Genomic DNA, 25,815 nt, shown 5'->3' with positions numbered 1-25,815 from the left:
GGCAAACATGGCAGCAAAAAGCAACATCATGCAGAAAGCCTACAGTGTAAACATAATAACACTGCGTAACGTTATGGAATGAAAAACATATGCATCGAGTAAAAGTGGAAACATTTAAAGATAATACATTAGGCTTATATAAGCACTTGAATAACAGAGCGTTCTAATATGAAACTAGACTCCTAGGACAAATTATTATAACAGTAGGCCTAATGTAGTCGGTGCGGTAACTCTATGGTCTCTAAGATTTAGAGATAACAATCTACCGTCATCTAGCGGCCATGCCGCGCAGTACAGGTCATGCTGTCTCGCCCTACGTCATACAATAATAGGGAAGTAGCGGCCAAACAAACTACACGAGTCCCAGGTAGAATTCTTTAGGTGCATTAGTCTTTTATTACACTTTGTAAATGTCTCAATTTGAGCACTGAAGAGCAAAATAAGACAATCTTCTCGCTGTAATCCCGGCCCAGTCTGTTGTAGCTAGATTAGTTGTTGTGTTTATCCTTTGTGGTCTCTTTATTGTGGTTTATGAAGGAGCTCTATGGAGAGATACCTAATCCAGAAAGTCGTCGGTGAGGGTTCTTTCGGTCGGGCTTTGTTAGTCCGGTGTAAAAGCAGTCAGGAGAACTATGTGGTCAAGGAAATCCAGCTGCCAAAGGTATGTGCAAACAAATATATTCTATACTGTATATACTGTAGCTTTATCCTCACCTGTGAGCTTCCTACCTGTGTGGTGGAACAGGTAACATGATCCCCCTACGCAGCAAGCCTCTCTGGGGGTAAAAAAAAAAAGAAGCATATTACTGTATAATAAAATAGTGAATTAAACAAAAAGATGCTGGATACGTACCACCACGTTGCTGCTGACTAGAAAACTATGTTATAGCCTGGGGTATGATATGGAAATGTTATTTGCTCTGTGCTGATAACCTATACCAGAGACGTGGAAACTGTTTGTTTTTGCATAATAGAGAATGCATCCATGCTTGTATTTGCATTTTTATAGAATCACTCCAAATTGGAGAATTGGAGGAGAGAAGCCATCCTACTGTCTAGAATGAAACATCCTAATATTGTGGCCTTCAGGGAGGCATTGGAAGGTATTCACAAACCAAACTCTCTTATTACAAGACATACAGTTATTATTACTATTTGGATTGTGGGAAAAGGCAGTGTGATTGTGTTTGTTCAGCTGATGACCTCCTGTGTATCGTTATGGAGTACTGCAGTGGAGGAGACCTGCTCCAGAGGATCCAGCAACAGAAAACTACACAGTTCTGGGTTGATGATGTAGGCCTCAACTTCCTGCAACTAACACTTTTATCCTATCCTAACCTGTTTTGTTCTACTATCATTTTATTTTTATTTTATTTTCAGATCTTGAGGTGGTTTGCTCAAATGTGTGCTGGCGCACAGCATATCCATGATAAACGGGTTTTGCACAGAGATCTGAAGTCCAAGGTATAGTTTAGGGTTGCACGATATTGACACAGTGTGATATTGTGATATAGATATTCATTTAGATATTTTTAAACATATGTAAAATTACAAAAGTTATGGGAAAACGCATCAAAATAGATTCATAACAAATACAACAAGTTTTCTTACAACACAAGGTTTATTTCAACTGAAAGTCATATTGGACTGGTCCAATATGAATAAATAAATAACGACCATGTCTACAGAACACGTTTCACTGCTCCTACAGTATAAAAACAATAAAAAAATAGAACAGGACATGGTTTACTGGTTGTACAGTATAAAATATATAGGACACAACTTTTCTTTTGCTTCTCTGATTTGTTCCGTTTTGTTGTCTCTATCTATTTCTTCACTTCCACTGTCACTCTGTTGAAATATGCAGACACGTGGTACGCTCCATAGGGTTTGTCACGTAGTGGACCCGTGCGCTGACGTGCAATAACATGTGCAAGTGGCACGGTAACTGGCCAATGAAATGATGATCATTATCGTCTCAAGCGGGCTCTAAATCAAACACAACTAAGCCACACAGCCAACGGACGGGACGCAGCGCTCCACAAAATAAACTAAATATTGCATACTTATTGCAACACTTTCGATATATTGCGATAACGATATTGAGTCGATATATCTTGCACCCCTAGATATAATATTGCGCAGCGTGATATTGCGATAACGATACTGAGTCGATATATCTTGCACCCCTGGTATAGCAGTCTCTAGACATTACAGTTTAGAATGACTATACATGGTAATAGATTTTATTTTATGTTACAACAGGTTACATACATAGATACATAAGAACAGACATTATGAACTCATGAGGAAGATTTTCTTTGTTGTTCCCTGAATCTGAACAGGAAGTCGATAATTGAGTTTATTGGTTGGATGCGTGTTGATAAAATCTCATCAGAGTGAGCGCTGTGGAGTGAAATGATGAGATCGCGATAAGATCACAACATTATCTCCCACTTGTGCATAATATCATCATTTTGCCATGGTTGGCTGCTCTTCATGTTAAGTCATCACTTCTCTTTTATTTCCCTACCCAGAACATTTTCCTGACAGATAATGGGACAATCAAGCTCGGGGATTTTGGCTCAGCGTGTATTCTGAACAGGTACAGGAAGAGAAAGGCATAAATTTATAGTTTGCCTTTTTTTTTAAAAGTCAATGCTCAGTGCTGGATTTGCTGCTGTTACATTTCTGATTATTTTTGTAATTGTGTTGCAGCTCAAAGGCATACGCTCATACATATGTTGGGACGCCATATTATGTGGCTCCAGAAATCTGGGACAATAAGCCATACAACAATAAGAGGTATGTTACCATGTTTGTTTAGCCGGCTTCTGCATTGTGTATGGCACAAGATCAAATGAAAATGAATTGAAACCTTCAGTTCAGTTCAGTTCAGTCACTTTATTATACCAGATGAGAAAGTTGATTTGCTGTCAGGAGCGCAAGAAAAATATGCAAGTACAAATAATTGAAAAGCCAACAATACAAAAACCAAAAGGACAACCTTTATGACTTTGGATCAATATCCATGTGCGGAAAATATTGGATATGGCAATAACTGTGTACCCCCAAATAAAGAACAACATAGGCGAACATAAAGCTGATATATGAATAGATATAACTATATGCATACATATAATCCGTAAAATGTGCCATATGCATATACAGACAGTGTCCAGGCTTATGTTGATGCATTTAGGTCGGCCTTATCGGATGTGCAGTCTGTGTGTGCAGATGTACGTGTCTTTTTACTATCTATTTTGCAAGAGCATCGTCGTTGCATCCTTGGCTTAGTACTGCCCAAGACAATTGTGATTGGTTTAAAGAAATACAAACAAGCCAGAGCTTTTTTTTCCCCTATCCCAGGATGTTTACTCGTGCATCCAGACCATACACTAACGCTGACACAGCACTGTGGACTTAGGTCTAGCAATGCGAGACGTATAAGATATCTGCAGAATGTGCACGTGTTATTTACTTAAACCCTTAGATGGATTGACCATATGTGCAGAAAAATTACAATGTCAATCCCCATCAGACAAAATTTAGCCTAACTAGAAACAGACAAGACAGGTACACATGGAATCAAAAGTTAGATATCTGTATACGGGGCGTTACCATATGTAATGTTTGTACAAAACCAATAATGCACTTTTATGATATTCCAGTATATCTGTTTTGAATATTACGTTGGAGGTGTTGCACATGCAGACAGTGTACCACATTGCTAAAATGTATAGAAAATACAGCCATACTGTATAGGCTCTGTTTTCTTTACATTATTATTGCATAGTTACGTAGGAGCACAAACAGTTTTCAAATCTCCCGTCGATAGTACTTTGAAGGGACACTCTGATATCTGAGACATGATGTCATTCATTGGCCAAACAGACAACAGATAGACTTTTTTAACTGCAAAAACAATCCCATGATCTTTGCTCAATTTCCATGTTTGGTTAGAGTTTCCCTTCCATCAACATAGCTTGTGAACACAATGCTTTTTATTAATGAGTTTTCAAAACAGTCTGTGTTCTCAGCTCAGCAGTGATTATGTAACACATGCGTGGGTCAACCGGTCGTGTATCTTTTTGACTGTGCCAGTACAATACATGACGAATGTCTGGTGTGAATGAATAAGCATCTCTATGTTTATGTGTTCTGCAGTGATGTGTGGTCTCTGGGCTGCGTTCTCTACGAGCTCTGCACCCTGCGACACCCGGTACTTCCCCTCCCTCATCTCTCCATGTTCCACGGGTTTGACTCTGGGCCTCTCTCTAAATATTGTCAATGAATCATTGTATGAAATACTTGTGTGGAATGATGGAGGCCCAGTATCTTCAGCTGAGTTAGATTATCTGCTGTGTATTTTTTGTGGCTCAGATGTTGCGGTGTGGTTTGTTGTCCGGGAGATCCTCACACCTCACTCTTGTGTCCAGTTCCAGGCACCCAGCTGGAAGAGCCTGATTCTTAAGGTGTGTCGGGGTGCGTACCCTCCCCTCCCCAGTCACCTGCCCTACGAGCTGCAGTATTTGGTTAAACAGATGTTTAAGACAAACCCAAAAGACAGGCCATCCCTGCACAGCATCCTGACCTCTCACCGGGTTTCCAGACTCCTGCGTGCACATCTGCCCTCCCAGGTACAGACACAAGTCAACACATGTGCTCTTACAAGTGCTGTTCACTGCAGTTGAGCTTCCTGCGTGGTGACAGCTGCTCAAACAGTTGAACCTGAAGTGATTTTATGGCTGCTCATCCATCAGTGCGACATACTATCACAACAGGGTGTCAAAGTGGGAATTTAAACTCTTACACAGTTTCCTCAGCTGTGGTGAGCTTATGTGGAATCTGACCTTTGACCAGCTGCTGTTAGTTCAGATGGCCACGGAGCTCATGTTATTCGTTTGATTTTCTGCAGTGCTTTTCATCTTTTACAGGCGCTAGAGATGCAGGCACAGGGGAGGCGTCCGGGTCGATGGGATAGAGAAGAGGGAAAGAAGGTGGCTAATTTTCTGAGAGAGAAGAGTTTAATGAAAACGTCAACATCTGAAGGTAGAGTCCAGGTCAAAGTTAACAATATCGTCATGAAAAAAGGATATACTGCTACAATCATCGCAGATATTTTTGCGAAGACTGGTGGGAACCTACATGTGGTTGTCAGTGAAAAAATGTCAAATATGTTACATGATTTTATTCTATTTTTTTCAAACTATATAAAAACACAATGAAAGATTTGATAATTCGGACAAGACTCAGCTAAATCTACTCAACACAGCCATACCCAAAACATGAAAAGTATCCTCTGTTATTTCTATAATACTTTTAGATATTTTATTTTATGAAAACCTGAGAAAGGTAAAGGAAGGAGCAATTGGCGCTAAAAGCAATAGTAAAAATGAATAATCCATTCATGTTGCAACTGAAACTAATATTTATGATCATGATTACCTCTTCATTGCTCTCTGCTAGAACATCTCTTGTAGCAACAGAGGTTCCCGAATCTTTTACATTTTCCTTTGTTTATTGATATATTTTTCTCTTCTTGCTCTTTGTGTTTTTATGCATGCATCATCTACAGAGTAGATGATGTCCTTGTCAGGACTCTCTTGAAAACAAGAAATATAACAACAAAATGATCCTAAGTAACCCTTTACCTCAGGCGTGGAGTTACCTGAAGCCCACTGTGAAAGCAGAGAGCCGGGTCCTCGGAAGCAATGGGCCGCTCAGCCATCAGATACTGTGCTGCAGATGTTGGCCAATGCCAGCCTCGTCTCATCTGACAGCATGACATCAACTAGCCAGACCCTCACAGGTTCGTCTCATGGAAGTATGATAGCAGCAGCAGTGTTTTCACATTCTAATTTTTGACTAAACTCAAGTTTGGAGAATGAAATACTGCATGAGCTGTATCCCTGTGTTTCCCGGTGTGTCAGAGGCGCCAGAAGCCAGCACGCAGAGGAGACGATGGGACAGGGATCCTCCTGAGAAGCTTCTGAGTCTGTTGGAGAAGGCCCAGCTGAGCAGAGCCTTTAGCACCTTTTTAATAAACACAGGAGGTCGGTGTATGTCTGAATACACATTATTGTGTGAATGTGTGAATTCAGCATCAAATATTTAAATGTTCAGCTCTTTAAGCACATAATGCTACTTCTTCAACATCTGTTCTGATATTTATACTTTTTAAAATATTAAGCTTTTTTTATTTAAACTTTTACAATTAATGTCAATGAGAGCAGGCTTCAAATCCTCTTCTACTTCAAAATGCTACTCCTACTTCATACTTTTACCTACAGACACCAATCAAACTTTAAACCATTCACAAAAACTTCAGCTATTGGGCTCTATCTCAGCAGTTTGATATCTTTAATAGTTTTTGTGAAAATTAAGTTTAAGTTTAGTGTTCCTTTCAGGAAGCTTATAATAGGTGTGTATTGCGTGACTTACAGTGGGTGATGTTATCGCTAGAGCACGGACCTTAAACAAATTATCTTAGTCCCTTCTCTATAACTTGCTCTCACGCCCACAATTTTTCCTTGTCATACAACATATATACATCAAAACGTTGGTATGCTTGCCTACTTTCAGCCAATGTGCTCATTTAAGCAATAGGACTTATACATTTTGCTTGGTGAGCTTACAAATGACAACACTTCCAAATCTTCCTCCATTCGCTGCCCATGTTAAACATCCTTGACATTTCCACGCAAAGGCACAGCGAACCACTTTTTTGAATCGCTGATATGCCCACATTTTAAAATTTTTCCACATAGATTTTATATCAATACATTCCCAAAGGACTTGTGGCGCCGTAGATGAGGTCATTTCACTTATGCCACCTATAGTTTAGGCTGTCTGAGCCTTTCTTTCACAGGTCGCTCTCAGGCTATGTTTAGACGGAAACGATCTGAAGAGAAAACGCAAAAGTGGCGTTGGTTCTCACTTTTTATTCTGCGTTTAGACGAGCGTTATGGGGGTTGAAATCTGCGTGCATATGGTGACGCAAAAGTGTGTGAAATGTGATCCACCAAGTCCGCGCGCCTGCGTAGAACCTTCCTTCTACTTGTCTCCCTCTCCTCCTCCTCTCTCCTCCTCTCCTCTCCCCAGTAGCGCGAAGCGAACAACAAAAGCTGACAATTTTGTCTGGACAGACGAGGAGGTGGAGTTATTGCTCCAGACAATGCACACACACGGCACACACACACACACACACGGAACACACACACCGCACACACACACACATATACACACACACACTCACACTCACACAGTGCGTTTTTACCCTTTAGACGGGAACGCGACGGTGGAGCGTTTTTAAGATTTCCACTCTGGAGGGTGGTTTCACTTTTTAGCGTTTTTAAGCCCCAAAAATGCCGTCGCCGTCTAAACGAAAGGCACATCTGATAAAATATGTTGTTGTTTTCACCAGAGAGCGTATTCGTGTAAACAGGGCCTCAGTGTCCATTAATGTCAGCAGTCTGACACAGGTGACAGGTCGTTAGCTGATTACAAACACCAGAGATCAAAGGGATCTCCTCTGTGTTTACAAACATGGCCACTGATTAGTAAGCATGACGCAGCATTTTCGCCAGACAGTCAAATTGCAACTACAGACAGTAATATGTCACGCGCTTAGTGGTGTTATTCAACTTGTCAATGAAATTCATACTAATTAAAACCATTCCCACTTTTCCAAGTCTTCTCATTACTTCAACTTCTTCTTACAGATTTAAGCTGTTAATCCAGTTTAGCTTTAGAAATTTAGCTATTCAGCATTCACACGCATTTTCTGCAGGAAATGCATTTTCTAGTTTTCAAGTAACTTTGCTGTACACACAGTTATTCGAATGTGAATGTTTTCATTAAATTTCAGAGTCATTTATATCTTGGTAGGAATATGTCTGTGTAGCAGGCAGTGTTTCTGTCCAGTCCCAGTCAAGTCTCAAGTCCCAGTGTTCGAGTCCGAGTCCGAGTCACCAAAGAATAGTTTGAGTCGAGTCACCATTACCTGAGAGAGAGTCTGAGTCGAGTCCAGAGTCCAGGACCTGAGTACTCCATCACTTCCTGTTACACATAAAAGTAAACGTCATCCAACTTCCGAGTCCTATTTCATGAATGCTTTCATAAATCCTCCGGTCCAAGTCCAAGTCATCAGTCAAAGTCGAGTCACGAGTCTAGAGAATAGCGACTTGAGTCAGAGTCCAGGACTCGAGTACTCCGTCACTGGTAGGGGAGGAAATAAACAGTCCCCTTTGGTTTCCATTTTCAGGTGAGGACCCTCTGGTGGGACCCCTCTCCCAGCCACAGGGTGACGACCCTGACGGTCCCGAGCCTGAAGTGGTCCTAGACGAGGACCGTCTGCAGCCTCGCTCTGATGACGAGGACACGTAAGTAACCCTGACTAATGGCTGTAAATACATGACATTACCAAGGAGGGGCACATTTCATTGAATCTGACTGGTACAGTACATCAGCAGGACAAAAAGAGAAATACTTGTAGGAAGTCCTGGTGATTGACGTCCCTGATGGAGTCATTAGTCATACAAATCTTGTAAAGACACTAATGCCTAATGTGTTGGTTATGACAAAAGGTATGGGGTGGGAAATAGGTCAATTTCTTTTCCAAAATAAACATATGCTGCAAAACAATAATACAAAAAAAAATCAATGAAGCACCTGGAAAAATAAACATCAAAATTCACATTAAATATTAATTATAAATAATACTAATAAATATAATTAATTAGGGTTGTATGAATCTGTGTTTGATAGCTGTAGAATGTATGGAATGTACTGTTTTTGTATCATTTGTATATGTGACGTCTAATATAAAACATATTTAAAATGTATTACACTGTTACTTCTCTGTTCACAGAGACTTTGAGGAAGAATCTCCATGTGACTGGATGGATGAAGTTGAGAAAATGTTTTTGGATCACTAAAGCCTTAGTTCTGAGCCTACACAGTCAACAAGGCTGTCATTGATGTTTACATTCACTAAAGACACTTCCAAAAATAATTTCACTTCATGTACATAAGACCGTCTTGATCTTAGAAATGAGGACCAAATTTGTTTTTATAGCGGGTTATATTCAAGTTTACAAAAACCCAGTTAAGCTCAGACAGTAACAGTGACACTGTAAGCTTTTCTTAATGTTATGTTTCAAGCTCTGCACTAATTGTTGTGAACACTGATGCGACAACATTTGAATTATTGTTTGACTTGTTGTCATAAAAAACATTTTTTACATAAAGATGTTTGAGATGTGTGTGCATGTACTGTCTCTTGTTTGATTTGAACATCTGCTGCGTACTGTTCAGGTTACCAATGATAACATTCCCAGTAGATTGAGGCCGTCTGGAAGCTCCTGTTTGGCTTGTCGGGGAAGCAGGAAATATCCGACTCAGAGCAGCTGGGTCTCCATGGGCTCAAACCATTGTGAGCCCGCCCACACCTTTTGATGTTCATTTCCTCTGCAATATCAAAAGTAGACTAAACATGTTCAGTCATTGCTATTCTATGTCTTTTATTCTCTTGGCGAGACACTAACAAACCACACATCCGGACCCTTTAGCTGTTGTGGTATTTTGAATTTGCTGTGACCATAATGATGCCGACACAGAGAGATGACAGCTGGTCTTCCTACAGTTGGCTAAGTGTTAATTATGTACCACTAGGTGGAGTCCAAATCACTGAAGTAAACCTTCTGTAGTAGGCAGGAGTGAGAAATGTTAGATTCTGGCTCAGATAACTTTTGCTGAAATCATCATTTTTGATCAATCAATGTATTTGTGACATTAAATCATGTAAAACACAATTCCAGTGAAAGGTAATCCTGTCAGATTTCCATGTTTCTTTCGCCATGTAGTTAAAAATGGATTTTAAGCAACCAGTCTTGTCAGCATTCATTTGACATTTTGACAACCTGTTTTTATAACTTTGTTTGGTGGAATTATGAACTCATACTATGTGAGTTGAGGCAGTGGTAACCCCAGATCTCATTCAGGTCAGTGTCCAACATAACCTAATAACCTTTCCAGGCAGAGGAGTACTTCAACTTTGTGCCTCCATAGCTTCAGGGAATCTAGGCAGCTGCGTGATAAGGCAAGGCAAGGCAAGGCAGCTTTATTTGTATAGCACATTTCAGCAACAGGGCAATTCAAAGTGCTTTACATAAAAACAATTAAAATACAAGAATAAAAGTTACAGTGCAGTATAAGTAATGGAACATTAAAGAGCAGTTAAAAATAGTTACAAATATAAAAGCAGATAAAATACGAGATTTTATGGTGCTAGTATGGGACAATGTATGAGCCGTTGTTCTATACACATAATACACCCGCAACCCTTGCCGTTCCCAGAACGGGCCGGTCCCAGCGGTCTTACTTTTTAATTTCTCCTTATATGCTTATATTGATTTTCATACAGTTTCAACAATGCAACTTCAGTAATATGATCAGGATAAGGGATACTTATACAGTTACTAAACCTGTAAAACTTGATTTTACCAGTTCTATAGTTTCCTAATAATCTCATATGTAACTGTAGCTCCTTAGAAAGGTTCCCAGAAAGAACTAGGCAACCTGGTACTAGCCTGATATGTATATATAGGTAAAATGGAAGAATGAATTGGTAGCGAACCACTGAACGCACAATTTCATTTCATTTTATTTATTCATAAGGACAGCACACATTATTCCACATTTCTGTAAATGTGCCAGTGTTAGCCAGCTGGCTAATTTTCAACTGCAGTCCTTTGGCCAGATGTTTTGAAACCAGAGCAACAGGAAACAGCAAGACATTAGTACAGGTTAAAATGTACAGATGGAAGACAACTAGACACCATAAAGACAGCAACAAAATAAGCATTCTCAAGAAGCCATGCAGAGCAACAGGAAGCAGCAAGACATTAGTACAGTAATTCATCAACAGTATTCACATTTAGTACATGTAGCCATGCAAGCAAGCAACAAAATACAGCCAAGCAACACTGATTATAGTCATTTTCTTAAAACATGCAAGCATCCAGTGCAGCAATAAGCAATGAGACAAAAAAATGTCAAATAAAATACAACACTCATGATGGAGATCTTGATAGAATTTTAAAAGTCGCAGTACAAGTTAATAAGATGGTAAAACAATTAAAGTACAAGTGAATATTTCATACGTGCCCAGGCCATGCAGAGCTTATGATGTCTGACGGGCAAGACGTGGGAAGTTAAATGTAGTGGTGTGGTAAATCCTAAAACACCCAATGCTCCCATTATAGATTCTAATTTTACAGTTTTGAATGCACTAATTTTTTTACCATATCATCTGTCACTGTCAACATAAATCCTACATGCTGTATATTAGGGCCGCATGATATTTTGTTTCATCGTCTACAGCGCGATGTGCGCATGCTCGATAATCACATCGCAGGACGTTGCAATGTGTTCTCTTAATACATCCATGATGTTGACGTTAAAACTTTTTTTCTGCTTGATAGAAAAGTAAACTTTCGCCGTTATCCTTTTACATGAGTATGGAAATGTGTAGCCATGTGGGAAGCGTGTGTATGCGACAGGGTTTATTGTTATAGAAAGTCAGGCTCTCCGTGTTAGGGGTGTAAGAAAAAAATCGATACATTTGAGTATCGCGATATTTTATTTAGCAATACTGTATCGATTTTCAAAAACGGAATATTGATTTTTTTTTTTTGTTTATGTGCAAAAATATTCATGTAAGACAGTGGTTGACGTTTATGTTGTGTTTAAACCCCCTACTGCTAGATGGCTATGCTGAGACGCACCACTAGTGTCCTTGCCTAACAGTGCCTAGCAGTGTCTGACTTTTTGCAATAAGCTAACAATGTAGCTATGGCTGAACTTTGGCCTACTTTAGCATATCAAAATGTGCTCACTAAGAACCTGTGAACCACAATCCCAAACTGGCAGTTTGATTTTCTGTGTACTGAATTGTTTACCTAAAGTAAACTTCTTTTACTTTTATGCACATCATGTCTTTTTTAAAATATTAGTTTTTCTAAAATTATACTATACTAAAATCCCAATATATCGCCTTACGCACAGTATCGAAATATATTGCAATATATTGAATCGTGACCCATGTATCGTGATACGTATCGTATCGCCAGATTCTTGCCAATACACAGCCCTACTCTGTGTGTAGAAAAGTACCGTAAGCACATACTCTCAATGGGTAGTGAAGCTACAGCTTATGGTGTTGAAGTTTGGGGTACAACATATAAAACAATCACCAATCCAATGTTCTTACTTCAAAAGAGAGCAATCAGAATCATAAATGGGGCAAATTATTGTGAACCGACAAATTTGTTATTTATAAACTTACAGGTACATAAATTTAGTGAACTTGTCGACCTTACAATAGCATCACTAATGTACAAAGTATATAATAGCATGTTGCCAGATTGTATCCAGAGGCTGTTTCAAATAAGAGAATGTCAATATGAACTGAGGGGAAGCTGTATTTTCCCTAAACCAAATAGCAGAACAAATGTAAAACAAAGATGTGTTTCGGTGTATGGAGTTAAACTGTGGAATGAATTAGAAATTGACATGAAAATGTGTAACACAATCGACCGATTAAAAAAATTATTTAAACATAAAGTGCTTAACAAATATACAACAGAAGTGTGAATACCAGAAGGTACACAAAACGTATGGGATTTTTTGTGTTGTACTGGGTTATATAGTGTATACTTAGTTTCTGTAACTTTCACCTTCGTATGTATATATATATATATATGACTTGGCTTAAAACAAGGACAACAAAGCTGAACAAGGTATATGTAATTTGACTGTACAGACATAAGTTTGTATATAAAAAAGTGTATATATAGGCTATACACATGCATAAACATACATATGTACATACACACAAATAGATCTAGGAGGAAGTATGTAAGACAATAGAGCTAATGCAAATGTGCAAATGGTGCTGGAATAAATTAAGAAGGTATATAAAAAGGTTGTTTATATAAAAGATCATTAGAACATCATATCTATAAACATCATGAATATATACAACTTGATTTTTCATATACTTGTGTACAAAATAGTCCTGTCTATTCGCTATTTGATCAACTTTGTTGCCCTTGTTCTTAGCTGTTATGTCTGTTTCTGTGTACATTGAGAGCAATGCAAGAAATTCCTGTGAACACATTCTTGGCCAATAAAGCTGATTGATGGTTTAAAAAAAACAGAGAATCATGTTTTCAGTAAGTAAATGAATTTTACTTTTTTTATGGATCTATTTTAGCTTTTCCAATCAATACGAATTTAACAGTTGTTTTTTTAAATCGTCTGATAATGAAGAACTGATCATTTCCATCTTAAGCATCAAGTCAAGTGCATGGTCATATCTATTTCAGATATCTTTGTCTGTCTTCCCTGTAATTATGGTATATAGGCTATCATTCAATTGACAATATTTAAATGAAAATATATTATATATTGTCAAATTTGCTGGAATGTGGCATACTTGACAATGAACGTAACGCCAGTTTGAGTCATTTTAAATATCGTGCAGTAGTTTAACATTACTGACGGTAGTCACTGTAGCCAAATATTCACTTAAAATAAGTTTTAAAATGTCAGTCTTTTGGTTTCCATGGTTTCATAACGGTTTATCGTTCTGTGGGCGTGTCTTGTTGGTCCAACGGCAGCAGAGCGGTGCATTTGGCTTTTTAAAATTAACACTAGGCTAATTTAATAGCTACACGTAATAAGTAAAGTGAAAGGTAAGCAGATATAGCTAGCTATAGCTTTAGCTACGTTTTTGTCGACACTAAGCTAACGTTAACGAAACATATTCCCTTCAGTGTTGAATGAATTTTGATCAGAGATTTATAATATAATGTTCGATTAAATTTATCCGAGGCTAACGTTAATGTTGCGGCAGTTAACTCTAAAATGAACGTTAGCTTATGATTAGCTACGTTTTGTCGACACTAAGCTAACGTTAACGAAAAATATTCCCTTCGGTGTTGAGTGAATTTTTATCAGAGATTTATAATATAATGTTCGATTAAATTTATCCGAGGCTAACGTTAATGTTGCGGCAGTTAACTGTAAAACGAACGTTAGCTTATGATAGCTAGTTCTACGTAGCTAACACGCCAGTTAATGTTTAAAAACGCGGTAAGTTAATTAAACGGCCTGTCCGCTGAGTATTTGATGAATACATCGCCTTTTATTAATTAATAAGAATGCATAATGCTGTAACGTTAATCAATAATTTTATAATTATTCACTAACGTTTCTCCGAACTAAGGTAGCTAGCTAGCTAACTTTACAGGTAAATTAACGTTAACGTCAGCTAGCTAATGTTAATGCACGACGGATGTCCATTGACGACGGAGGCCAGAACCGTTGCATCCTGCGAAGTCTATTAATTCCTGACAATGGACACCTCGAAGGCCATTATTAATCAGCTTATACCATGGTCACTTGGCACATAACCTATTTCAAGACAATTTATTTATATTTTAATAAGTTTTACAATCGAGGGTTTGACTAATACCTGAAACAATCATTCCAATCCCATAAGGTTAGCCAGCTAGATAAATATGCACTGCAGACGTTGTTCACTACTCCAGGAAATAGGACTGACCTAAGATACGACTTGCCAGGCTTAGCAACGGGAGATATTTACAGTCCGTTATGAGCCAGAAAGCTAATGAAAAGTTTCACTGGAACTCCTCAGTAACGTTAGTTAGATACCTAGCTAGCTCGCTAGGTGTCCTATATACTTTTTATGGACACCCTGCAGCCAATCAGAACGAGTTTTCACCCAGACCATGGTAAAAAAAATTAAATAGTAACGTTAAGAGAGAGACAGAGATTAACGTTACACCTGTAGCGTCACATGCACAGACTATAGATGACATCGGTTTGACACAGATTTAGGTAAGAGGAAACACATACTACATGGAATCAGTTTTTGACAGAACACTGGTCTTATGTTTGGGAGTGCAAATTTACTGCACATGTGCAAAGCCTATGGCTAAAGCCACTGACCCGGTCAACTGTGTTCTGTTTCTTCTTCGTGTTTGTCCCATGCATATGGTCTGCCCTCAGTTTTTTTTGTAATTTACCTTACAGTGAGAAAGCCAATTTTGTCAGACAGTGACTTATGTATACATTAATTCAAGGTTCTTTATTGGCCACATGCACAACAGTAACAGAAGTAGCGTTAGTCATTGGCGATGAAAATCTCGGGCCCGACCAACAATGCTCAAATTCACTTCTTCCTCAGAATGTTATCTTAGATGGTAACTACAGTATGTTAACATATTAAGTTCATCATAATGCTGAGGGTTATGGACACAATTGAGACAATTCTTTTTATGGTGATACACAACGTATATCTCGGTATTTTCCAGGAAGTGGGCTAAATGTTCAGTTGTAAGTCATCCTCTGAAATTACCTGATTTATCCCCCTACAGTCACAGAGTCCCTGTCAGACCAGATCTGCACCTCAGGCCGACCCCTGAGTCTGTGTTCTTTGCCAGGCCTCTGTCGATATGACCAACCGCAAAATGCACTTCAGATGCTCATTGCAGGAGCTGCGCTCCCTCATGGAGCTAAGAGGAGAAGAGTCAGTGACCATCATCAAGGAGAAATACGGAGATGTTAACGAACTGTGTGCCAGACTGAGAACATCACCTGTTGAAGGTAAATGTATTTAGAAACTGCTTCTGTGTTCAGTTTGTATCTTCCACAGTCTTTCTGAAGCCGAAAAACATCTTTTACATGTACTTACATATATACATACATACATTTGGCTGCATACATTTGCTAGTTTACTACGATGTGTGCGATAAAGAAGAGAGCAACAGGACATGCATGGATTCAGATGGACAGTGCATTTTAGGATCATCCCTTTCCCATTGGAGTACATGACACGGCCTGTTTGATTTATTACAGATTAAATACTAAATATTTTTCTACTTTTTTATGGTAGTTTAAATCTAGTGTAGTTTTTACCCCATCAAAAAGGTTCAGTATAATCAAAATATTTGCCCTAATCCTGCAAGTGTGAGCCTAAAATTATATGATTCATATTTGTTAATGATTAGAAATGTTGAAACACTTGTGACATTACTTTGGATCAAAAGCTGTTACATTAAATATAAACTCAGGTAAATGGTGTAAGCCAGGATCAGGAGGACTTGTCTCTGATGTTGCCTTTTTGTCTCCTGCTGCAGGTTTGGATGGAACATCGAAGGACATCGTCAGAAGGACAGAAGAGTTTGGCCAGAACTTCATCCCTCCACAAAAACCAAAAACATTTGTGGAGCTAGTGTGGGAAGCACTGCAGGATGTCACCCTGATCATCCTGATGCTGGCAGCCATCTTTTCACTGGCCCTGTCGTTCTACCACCCGCCCACGCATATACGACAGAGTACGTTTTTATTTTTATTTTACACAGTCAGATGAACGGTCAGAATGTGTTCCCTTCACAATGTGTTGTCTTCAGTCAGTGAGTGGTTCTGGGGCCCCATTTTCACCTGTTAATTAAATCAGATCTAAGGCAATCAGATCACAAGAGGATAGCTCTAAGTATAGGTGAAAATACTCTCAGGACATCACTAAAAGCACATTCTGAGGTGGTCTGAGCCACATTTGTCCACATTCTCATAGCAGTGAGAACGGGTATGTGTCCTGAGCCACATTAAAAACCACCTACTCAACTGTGAGTGAAACTTCCTACTCATTTTAAGTATTTCTCATGTCACAGAAACCACTGAGTGAATGGTGTGTTTTGGATGTTATTATCATACTGTCGCTGTTTTTGTTTTCTGTTGCTGCCTGTTCCTATATCCCTAGCTGTCTGGAGCTCTGTGCATTCTGCACTTTTTGAGTGTGTAAAGAAGCAGGGGAACACGTGTTCAAAAAACTAAAACTCCAGCCTGCGCTGTCTCTGTTCAGACTGTGGCAAAGCGTCTGGTGGCGTGGAGGATGAAGGTGAGGCAGCGGCTGGATGGATCGAAGGCACTGCCATCCTGCTGTCGGTGCTCTGCGTGGTCCTGGTGACAGCCTTTAACGACTGGAGCAAAGAGAAGCAGTTCCGCGGCCTCCAGAACCGCATCGAGCAGGACCAGAATTTCGCCGTTATCCGAGGGGGGCAGGTGATCCAGATCAAAGTGTCCGAGATCGTCGTCGGAGACATAGCGCAAGCCAAATACGGTGAGAAAACACAAAGCATGCACTTAGCAGAGCTTCCATTGGTTGAAAGTGATAATTAGAGCTGGATATTAAATCCACATACTTTTCTGGTACTGACTGTAATGCATCCGTAGCACAGAAGATAAGAAAAATTGTGCACAATCTTGTTGACTTATTCTTTGATCATTCCAGTTTTTACAACTTTGGCATCTTTTGCTCAGTGAAAAAAAGTTACTGTTGACCAACTCAACAGTAGTTACCTAGAATGAATGTCTTTATGGTGGGAGGAAACCAGCGCACAGAAGAAAAGCTCATGCGAACACGGTGAGAACAGGAGGAGAACATGCAAATTCCACATCGAAAGGCCCTGCACGAACTGGGGAGTTTAATCAGCTGTTAGTTTTGGTAGAATTGCACACTTGGTAGTGTGTGTGTATGTGCGTATTTGTCTGCAGCTAATATGTACTTTTTTTGCACATTTATTGTGGCGTTGTGTTTAAATGCATCAATCTGGTGTACTTTGGCAGCTAAATTATGAGGCTAGATCTATCAGATCACCTCATGTTTTTAGAAATGTAGCTTTTTCAAGGTACATACATTATGTGCGGGACTTTACAGTATGATGTGGTGCCTAATTTTTTTTATCAATTCTCCAAATTGATACAGTACAAATGCTTGATTTTGAGTCTGTTTAGTCTGAGTTGCCTTTAGTTGAACTTTAGTCATTGTCAGGATTTTTCCTATCCAGTTAATCCAATTCATCTTATTTACATATATGTATTTGGTATATGCTTCGTGTTCACACCTTTTTTGAAAAGCGGACATAGTCATGTGTATCCTGGGCCATTTCAATGTCGTTACCGTAAAGGTCAAAAGAATGCAATGCAATGAATGTAGTGTAAGAAAATTCAGGTAACCTATGGGAAGTAACTAGTATTGAAAATCTTGTATTTCTGATTTACCCACAGAGCCCACTGCCAGCAGATCATTAGGACTGTTATTACAGTGTACCTGTGTGTATTGGTTTTCCAGGTGACCTCCTCCCTGCTGATGGCATCGTAATTCAGGCCAATGATTTGAAGATTGATGAGAGCTCTCTGACCGGAGAGTCGGATCATGTCAAGAAGAGTGTCAACAAAGATCCCATGTTGCTGTCAGGTGCTTCAACTCTTCTCCATTCACATCAAATTACAGCCCATTTCGGTGTGACCTTAGCTGTTACTGTCAGCTCTTAGCAGCCAGTTTCTGCTGCTTATTTTCGACTTAAATCTGTTCATCTCTCTGGCTTTCACACCTACAGATGGAACACTAAACCTCTTCCTACACTGAAATAATACAACTTTGAACCACCTAAAATACTGAAAAAAATGACAATATTTTTTATGTTAACTTAGTGTGTCATGGCCATGGTTATTTTAGTGAGACCCACCGCAGTAACAGTGAGTGATGATTTAAAAATAGATAATTTTAGGGGGTTTCCTATTGGACCAGAACTCGCCTTTTGTATGGTTCTCATGCCGAGCTGTGCAGAAATGCACACATTCCTGCAAAGGGTGCATGGACTCGGTTTGTGCCTCCCAAAATACAACATCGACAATCAGATCACCAATGTAGTGTTAGTGAAAGGAACATGGATGCTGTACAAAGCGCCATACAGCCACTGTAAAAGTTTTAACTAAGATCTGTCACTTTTATTGCTTTCTTTTTCTACAGTGGCCTTCCTGTGTGCTTGCAGTAGATCTGTCCACAGCTCCCACTATGGTAAAATATCTCTCTCTCTCTCTCTCTCTCTCTCTCTCTCTCAGGCACCCATGTGATGGAGGGCTCTGGCAAGTTTTTGGTCACCGCTGTAGGTGTGAACTCTCAGACAGGAATCATCTTAACACTGCTTGCTGCTGGTGAAGATGAGAAGAATGACAAAAAAAGTAAGTTCGGTTTGTAAGTCTCACAGAGAAGATACACTTCTAGGACACATAAGAACAGGAATAGTGGTAGTAGTAGTAGAAAAGTACAGATAAATAAAAAATGAATAATTAGTATTAATAATATAAGTATATAAAAATAGACGTAAAGGTTGGAACTAAACAGTACAATTGCAATTAAAGACAAAATGATGAGGTCCATTGTAGAGCTGCACAGATTAGTATATTAATCAATTAGTCATTTGACAATTAATTCGCAACTATTTTGATAATCGGTAATCGTTTTAGTAACATTTGCTGGTTTCATGCTTCCTAAATGTGAGAATTTGATGCTTTTCATAGTCATACATGATAATAAACTTAATAGCTTTGGATTTTTGGACTGTTGGTCAGATAAAAAAAAAAAATAGCCTACCACTTGGGCTCTGGGAAATTACACAGGGCATTTATCAGTATTCTCTGACATTTTATTGACAAAACAATCAATCAATTAATCGAGAAAATAATGAGCATATTAATCAATGGTTGAGAAAGTGTGAAACGTAGTGGCCACGAAGACGGCACCCCTCTCGAGGACGACACAGGGACTTGAGGTCAGGAAACTGGAGACTTCTGCTGCTCAGCACAAACTTGTGACTGGGACTCAGATCCCTACTTGTCTGTGAATGGTAAATAGTTAATGATTGGTTAACGAGGGTTGGCTATTGGCTAGCATCCCTAGCTGGAAGTGTCAATTTCATTGACAGCAGTTAACATTGATAAAAAAACAACAACCTGACTATTATAAAAGACTCCATTATTTGAATACTGGCTTTAATTCGAGAATTTATGCTGTACATACCATCAGTGTTGGGCAATTTACTTCCAAAACGTAATACATTATAGATTACTAGTTACTGTAATTTGAGAGTAATTAGTTATATTACAATATTACTGTCTCTGAATTGTAATGCTTTACATTAGAGCCCGACCAATAAAGGATTTTTAAGGCCTATACCGATACAAATATTTGATGATTTAAAAATCCGTTATTCTGATATATCGGCCGATATATATTTTTAAAAAAATCCAGAAATGAGTAACTTAAGATATAAAACTAAAAGTCCTTTTAACAAAAAGACAATAACAACAAAAAAATCAAAGAGTGTTGCCAACAGGGACGTTGTAGAGTGCCCTCTGGTGGACAAACATGGTTAAAGGGTGTTTCGTCCATTTTTATTTTATTTTTTTAATATTCAATTATCAGAATCATTTGTCATTATAAATGATTCTGATGAATGAATATTTAAAAAAAAATATATATATTATTATTATTTTTTTTTAATCGTCCATTATAAATGCAGATGTCGATAGTTTGGGAAATGCCTAATATCAGCCTATAATATCGGCCCACCGATATATCAGTCGGGCTCTTCTTTACATTACTTTTGCGTTACTCACCAAAATGACAGCGGAAGTTTGACTTGGCAGGTAGCTTGTGAATTTCATCACGGGATCAATAAAGTCTCATCTTTATCCATTTTAATACATCATAGATTATTCATAATATTTTGTTTAATTAATGTGAATATGCAAAGTAACTAACGCTATTAAATTAATAATTACGTAAAATGTACATTAGGCCTACTTGACTTTGAATTGTAGTGGAGTAGAAGTATAAAGTAGGAGAAAATGAAAATACTCAATTAAAAGTACCTTACAATTGTATTGAAGTACGGCATAGTTAGGCTACTTTCTACCGCTGATAAGCCTAAACATTAATTCCCAACATGTTTCTATCTGTCAGCAGCTCAGACACACGGCTGTCTGCGCTGACGTACCGTCTGGGACACAGATGTTGTCTGTACCGTCTCTGGTTCTGGCTCTGACTACGTGAACAGTGACGGGACAGCACCTTGCTTAAACGCAGTGTAAATAACTCCTAAAAATAATATCCATCTCGCAAATGTATCCGTCTCTGCAGTCATCCCAGACATTGAATTCCAGCAACAGGAAATAACACTCGCAGACTTTTCTCTGTCGAAATGTTTCGCAGTGTCAGTGAATTGTTAAAAAAAAAAAATGTCGGGACTAAATGCGTTGTAACTCGCGTTACTGAGATTGTAACAGGTGTAATATTACCAAAATTTAATTTGTAATGTGTTACAGCAAAAGGGAATACAATACTGTAATTGCGTTACTTTTGTAACGCGTTACTCCCAACACTGCATACCATACATTGCATGGTAGACCCTAATAAAATTGGTTTTGACCTGACAGCAGCTGGTTTGATGGTTTTTGTCCAAACACCTGAATGTTTTAATGACTTGCTGTCTCCTCTGTAGAAAAAACCCAGGTTGCACCCATGGTAGAGATGCAACCGCTTAACCAGGAGAAAGAACCAGACAAGAAGAAAACCCCACCAAAGAAGGAGAAGTCTGTTCTCCAGGGGAAGCTGTGCAAAATGGCTATGCAGATCGGCAAAGCAGGTGTTTACAAAGAATCACATCAATGATAAACAGAGTGTGAATGTCACAGGGATGTACATACATTACAACACCACCTCCCTGCTGGGTAGAGTCCACATGTTACTGTGCTCTTCCACAATGAAACAATCCACGGGACTTTTATTGTAGATAGATGAAACTGCACATGTGGTGGACATGAGGGATTGATTAAACTTTAGTACAAATCTTTTTTTATAATAATGAAGTCTGTTACATTCAAGCCATATCCAAATGAGTTGATATTAAGCTAATTAAGAGTGCCACAAAACTTCTCAGTATGGCTACTTGGCTACTAACTTAACACGCAGTTAACTCTTAACTGCGTGTCAGTCACTGCTCATGCACACGCAATGAATCTCCATTGTGGGGGGAGGGGCTTAGGAGACTGGTTTTGAGCTTTAGCAGAAAGGGGGGAGGGACTGAGAAGTTGTTGATGTTCAAACATTTTGGCTAAGTCCTGGATCTTCACAATCCTACCTACAGCACCTTTAAAAATATATTATTAAAAATGTTTTTTTGTATGTAATGTAAGTAAATTCATCTCATGGGGGCAACAAGTGCAACCACACTTTTATTGGAGTAGCTTCTTGAAGAGTTGCACAGAACAGGTTCTTCACTGCTCCTCATTGTACATAACATGCCAGGTTCAGGTTTATAGCTGAACTAAACCTACTGTCTTTTCCTTTCTTTGTCTGCATCTGTCTCTCTCTGTCTTTCTGTCTATGTCTTTAGGTCTGATCGTTTCAACTCTCACTGTTGCCATTCTCATCATTCGCTTCCTGATCGATACCTTCTTGATTGAGAAGGTCCTCTGGTCCAAAGCGTGTCTGCCCATCTATGTGCAGTTCTTGGTCAAGTTCTTCATCATCGGCGTGACGGTGCTGGTGGTGGCCGTGCCTGAAGGTCTTCCTCTGGCTGTCACCATCTCCCTGGCCTTTTCAGTCAAGGTCTCTTATATTTACAGCATTATACATCCTGTCACTCTGAACATATACAGCCTGTCTGCTAGAGCTCTCAATCTTTCTCTATAATACCATTAGAATAGCATTCCTTGTTATTTGTTCAAATTATATTCGAATATTCAATGCTCAAATTTAGCTTTTCAATAATATTTACTACACTACTCAGGCGTATGCATTGCCAATGCGGTTGTTGTTATATGTTCTGTCCATTGAAACATTAGCCTAGAAGTAGTATTGCATTGCCAGACCTTCCTCCACAGTGCTGCGGAGGAGGGACTGGCGAGTCCACACAGCATTCTGGGATGGGAGAAAAATGTGCTCTGGATTATTGGCATTTCTTTAAACCAATCATAACCCTATTGGGCAGCGCTAAGTGCCGGACGGAGCAACGGTGCCGCGACAAAATAGCCTCGGGAAGGAACTTGTTTTGGTGGAACATGTAAACTCAGATTGGACAGATAGTCTAGCTACCTGTCTGGATTTACCCTGCAGAGATCTGAGGAGCAGTTATAGTCCTCATAAATCCACCGGAGTTTAGAATGTCAACACAAAGAAAGAGGAAGGTGACGGACATCTGGTCCAAATGAGGGCCATCCGGCGGAATTTCCAGGGGCACCTGAACAATCCCAGAAATTAATTGTCGTCAATATAGACTAGCCTTGAAGTGGCAACTATGCATGTCATGGCACATTGCGGTCTTGGTATAAGTTGTTTTCTGGCACATTGCTTTGTTTACATTTATTTTTAACCACGAGCACTCAGCGACAAACATGAATCAACAGAGAACCCTGTAATGAAGCATTATTTAACAAGTGTATGAAGCGGCTCTGTCGCAAATGCTAACGGTGCTCGGTTAGCACACTGACGGTAGTTTGAAAGCACAGCTGAAATAGAGTCATAAACATTAACGTTAGTGTTAGCCACCATGCTATGAGCATTGATAACTTTGCCAAAAGGTGGTTTTTTTTGCAGTTTATTAGCGAACAGTTTTTTTTTGCAGATAATCATGTTAGATGTTACTAGAATACAGCTATTAGAAGATAATATATGAAGTCAAAGCTGACTCTGACAGCTAAAGGGGAGCTAACGTTAATAATGCTGTAAATAAAAAAATTTAATTTTTTTTTTTTAAACAGCTGAGCTCATATAACTCACCGCGCAGTTAGGAAACAAGAACGAGCTAATTGATGATAACATAAGCATTTTGACTTGGTGAATGTCAATTTTTATTTCATGTTTAAAGAGTATTTCCTATGCATTCAATTCACAGCCGCTCTCTCCCTACTACCTAGTCTCTACCGGAGTTATGCCCAAAGATCTCACAATGCCTTATGTTGCTCACTCCTGCAAACGTATTGTTCATCAGACGTGACGTGACTTAAGCATTTTGTTTTCACATGCGGGTAGGCCAAAGCAAAAAGGACAACGTTTGCCAACACATAATAAATGTCAGTTTTCAATTAGTATAGGATAGATAATACTTCTGATGTAATTTTTATATTTTTTTAGGCACTCAGCGGATGTAAAGTTCTTACAGAATTGTGTATTGCCCCCCTTGGTTGGAGCAGTGACCCCCTAGGCCCATTTGAACCCTCCAGCCAATCCTGGATCAAACACTGTTCATTCTGTAAATGTTTTTAGTAAATTGCTCAGTATCAGGTAACTCTGCTTTCCTCTTTTTTTTTCAGAAAATGATGAAGGACAACAATTTGGTTCGCCACCTGGATGCCTGTGAGACGATGGGCAATGCCACGGCCATCTGCTCTGACAAGACGGGCACGCTCACTATGAACCGCATGACTGTGGTGCAGACATACATCGCTGGACGCTACCACAAGACGTTGCCAAAGCCGGACCAAATCCCTGCCCCGATCCTGGACATTCTTGTCCAGGGCATCGGGGTCAACTGCGCCTATACCAGCAAGATTATGGTGAGCTGTAAAAAAAAAAACTAAAAACAAATCTGTGAGTTAAGCATTTGGCTAAGAGAGCAGGTTTGTTTGGAGAACTGCCACTGCAGCTCAAGATTCATCTGATCACTGCCTCCTGGATCCACTGTACAGACCAGAGCACACATATCTCATATCAGTTATCACTGTCAGTTATTATTATTTATATTTATGATTATTTCTCAACTAAACTTACCTAAAAATATTTGTTTATCGATCAATCACTATGTTCCTGTTTTAGCAGTAGGACACCTAAAAATGGCAGGAGGAAACTTTAAAGTTATTTTCCATGTTTTTGAATTTTAAAGGGTAACTACCATTTTTTTTTTCGCAACCTGGGCCCCATTTCCCCATGCATTTGTGTCTAATAGACTGGTGTGACACAAAATCTTTGAATTTTGTTCAGTATTGAGCGAGATTGCAATGACGGGCCAGCGCAAATCGAGCTGCAATGTAACCTAATGGGGCAATTGTAGAGCCTTGATTTTGTCCAATAAAAGTGATATTGTTTTGGTACTGCTCAGATTGTTACTAAAAGTGTCTGACAACATTATCTCAGGACGTGATTTTTAAGTCCGAAGAGAGCGGTGTGGAGCGTGAAACGCGAGACAAGAAAAAGGCATTCAGGTAGTCTATTGTTACGGAGTAGGCTATAGAAATTGTAGGCTCCTGTTATCTAATAGATTTTCAGTGTAATTGCTCAATATTTAAATTATTTTGACAATGTGGATGGCCGCCCGTATTCATTTGAGCCAGAGTACAGGCTATGGATAAAGTGGCCTATAGGTTAGAGAGAGAGAGAGAGAGAGAGAGAGAGAGAGAGAGAGAGAGAGAACGAACGAGGGGAGAGAGAGAGAGGCTGCAGCTGTAGTGTTTTGTGCGGTCATTAGGCTATAATACATTATTAGGCTATACACACTAAAAGATTTTTAATAAAAACAATGGTTCGTGTTTGCTCATGTCACAGCCCTGTTGATTACAGGAGGAAATCCTCTGACGTGGTGACACAGCGTTGTGTCCACAGATATCTGGCAGCAATAGGTCCCACTCCTGACAACGTATTCTTTGGGCTTATAGGGGCACAGCACCCACGGGAACACTACCAATATCCAGTGCCCCGCAGCCCTCCAGCCGCTGCCTCACCCTCCTCCGCCCGCTGCCTCTCGCAACTCGCTCTCTCTTTGTCCGTAACGTAGGCTACCCTGGCTGAAATTAATACAGGTGGTCATCGAACTATAACGACCTCATCCACATTGAAATCATTTAAATATTGAGCCATTACATTGAAAATCTTTTAGATAACAG

The 25,815-nt window shown here is 39.3% G+C and overlaps 2 protein-coding genes across 5 annotated transcripts in view; both read left to right on the top strand.

Annotated features, from left to right (window-relative positions):
• The first annotated feature begins 307 nt into the window (after positions 1-307).
• nek3 (NIMA related kinase 3) lies at positions 308-9,266 on the top strand. Of its 2 annotated transcripts, none has more exons than XM_031297494.2 (13): positions 308-661; positions 1,010-1,103; positions 1,196-1,293; positions 1,381-1,464; positions 2,538-2,605; positions 2,719-2,805; positions 4,168-4,222; positions 4,440-4,640; positions 4,938-5,052; positions 5,660-5,812; positions 5,934-6,056; positions 8,267-8,384; positions 8,873-9,266. In XM_031297494.2, the coding sequence occupies exons 1-13, from the start codon at positions 545-547 to the stop codon at positions 8,937-8,939; spliced, it is 1,380 nt and encodes a 459-aa protein (XP_031153354.1). In that variant the 5' UTR covers positions 308-544; the 3' UTR covers positions 8,940-9,266. The 2 variants fall into 2 exon arrangements, with proteins under 2 accessions (XP_031153354.1, XP_031153353.1); XM_031297493.2 differs by having other exon boundaries at positions 309-661; positions 5,660-5,827.
• A 4,363-nt stretch (positions 9,267-13,629) lies between these two features.
• The window catches only part of LOC116048394 (plasma membrane calcium-transporting ATPase 1-like), a 32,728-nt gene continuing 20,542 nt past the window's right edge, over positions 13,630-25,815 (top strand). Inside the window, exons 1-10 of one of the 3 annotated variants that reach the window (XM_036001143.1) lie at positions 13,630-13,760; positions 15,468-15,696; positions 16,230-16,427; positions 16,955-17,212; positions 18,224-18,349; positions 18,997-19,116; positions 19,644-19,646; positions 21,438-21,581; positions 22,332-22,546; positions 24,250-24,492. In XM_036001143.1, coding sequence (XP_035857036.1) covers positions 15,546-15,696; positions 16,230-16,427; positions 16,955-17,212; positions 18,224-18,349; positions 18,997-19,116; positions 19,644-19,646; positions 21,438-21,581; positions 22,332-22,546; positions 24,250-24,492 — 1,458 coding nt within the window. In that variant the 5' untranslated portion in view covers positions 13,630-13,760; positions 15,468-15,545. Of the gene's footprint in view, positions 13,761-13,956; positions 14,161-15,467; positions 15,697-16,229; positions 16,428-16,954; positions 17,213-18,223; positions 18,350-18,996; positions 19,117-19,643; positions 19,647-21,437; positions 21,582-22,331; positions 22,547-24,249; positions 24,493-25,815 lie in introns of those variants that run through there. The other 2 variants (XM_036001144.1, XM_031297497.2) reach the window with 2 other exon arrangements.

This window comes from Sander lucioperca, chromosome 5, assembly GCF_008315115.2.
Source record: "Sander lucioperca isolate FBNREF2018 chromosome 5, SLUC_FBN_1.2, whole genome shotgun sequence".
In the NCBI taxonomy this organism is placed as follows: Eukaryota; Metazoa; Chordata; class Actinopteri; order Perciformes; family Percidae; genus Sander; species Sander lucioperca.
This window is presented reverse-complemented; position numbering and strand designations above follow the sequence as displayed.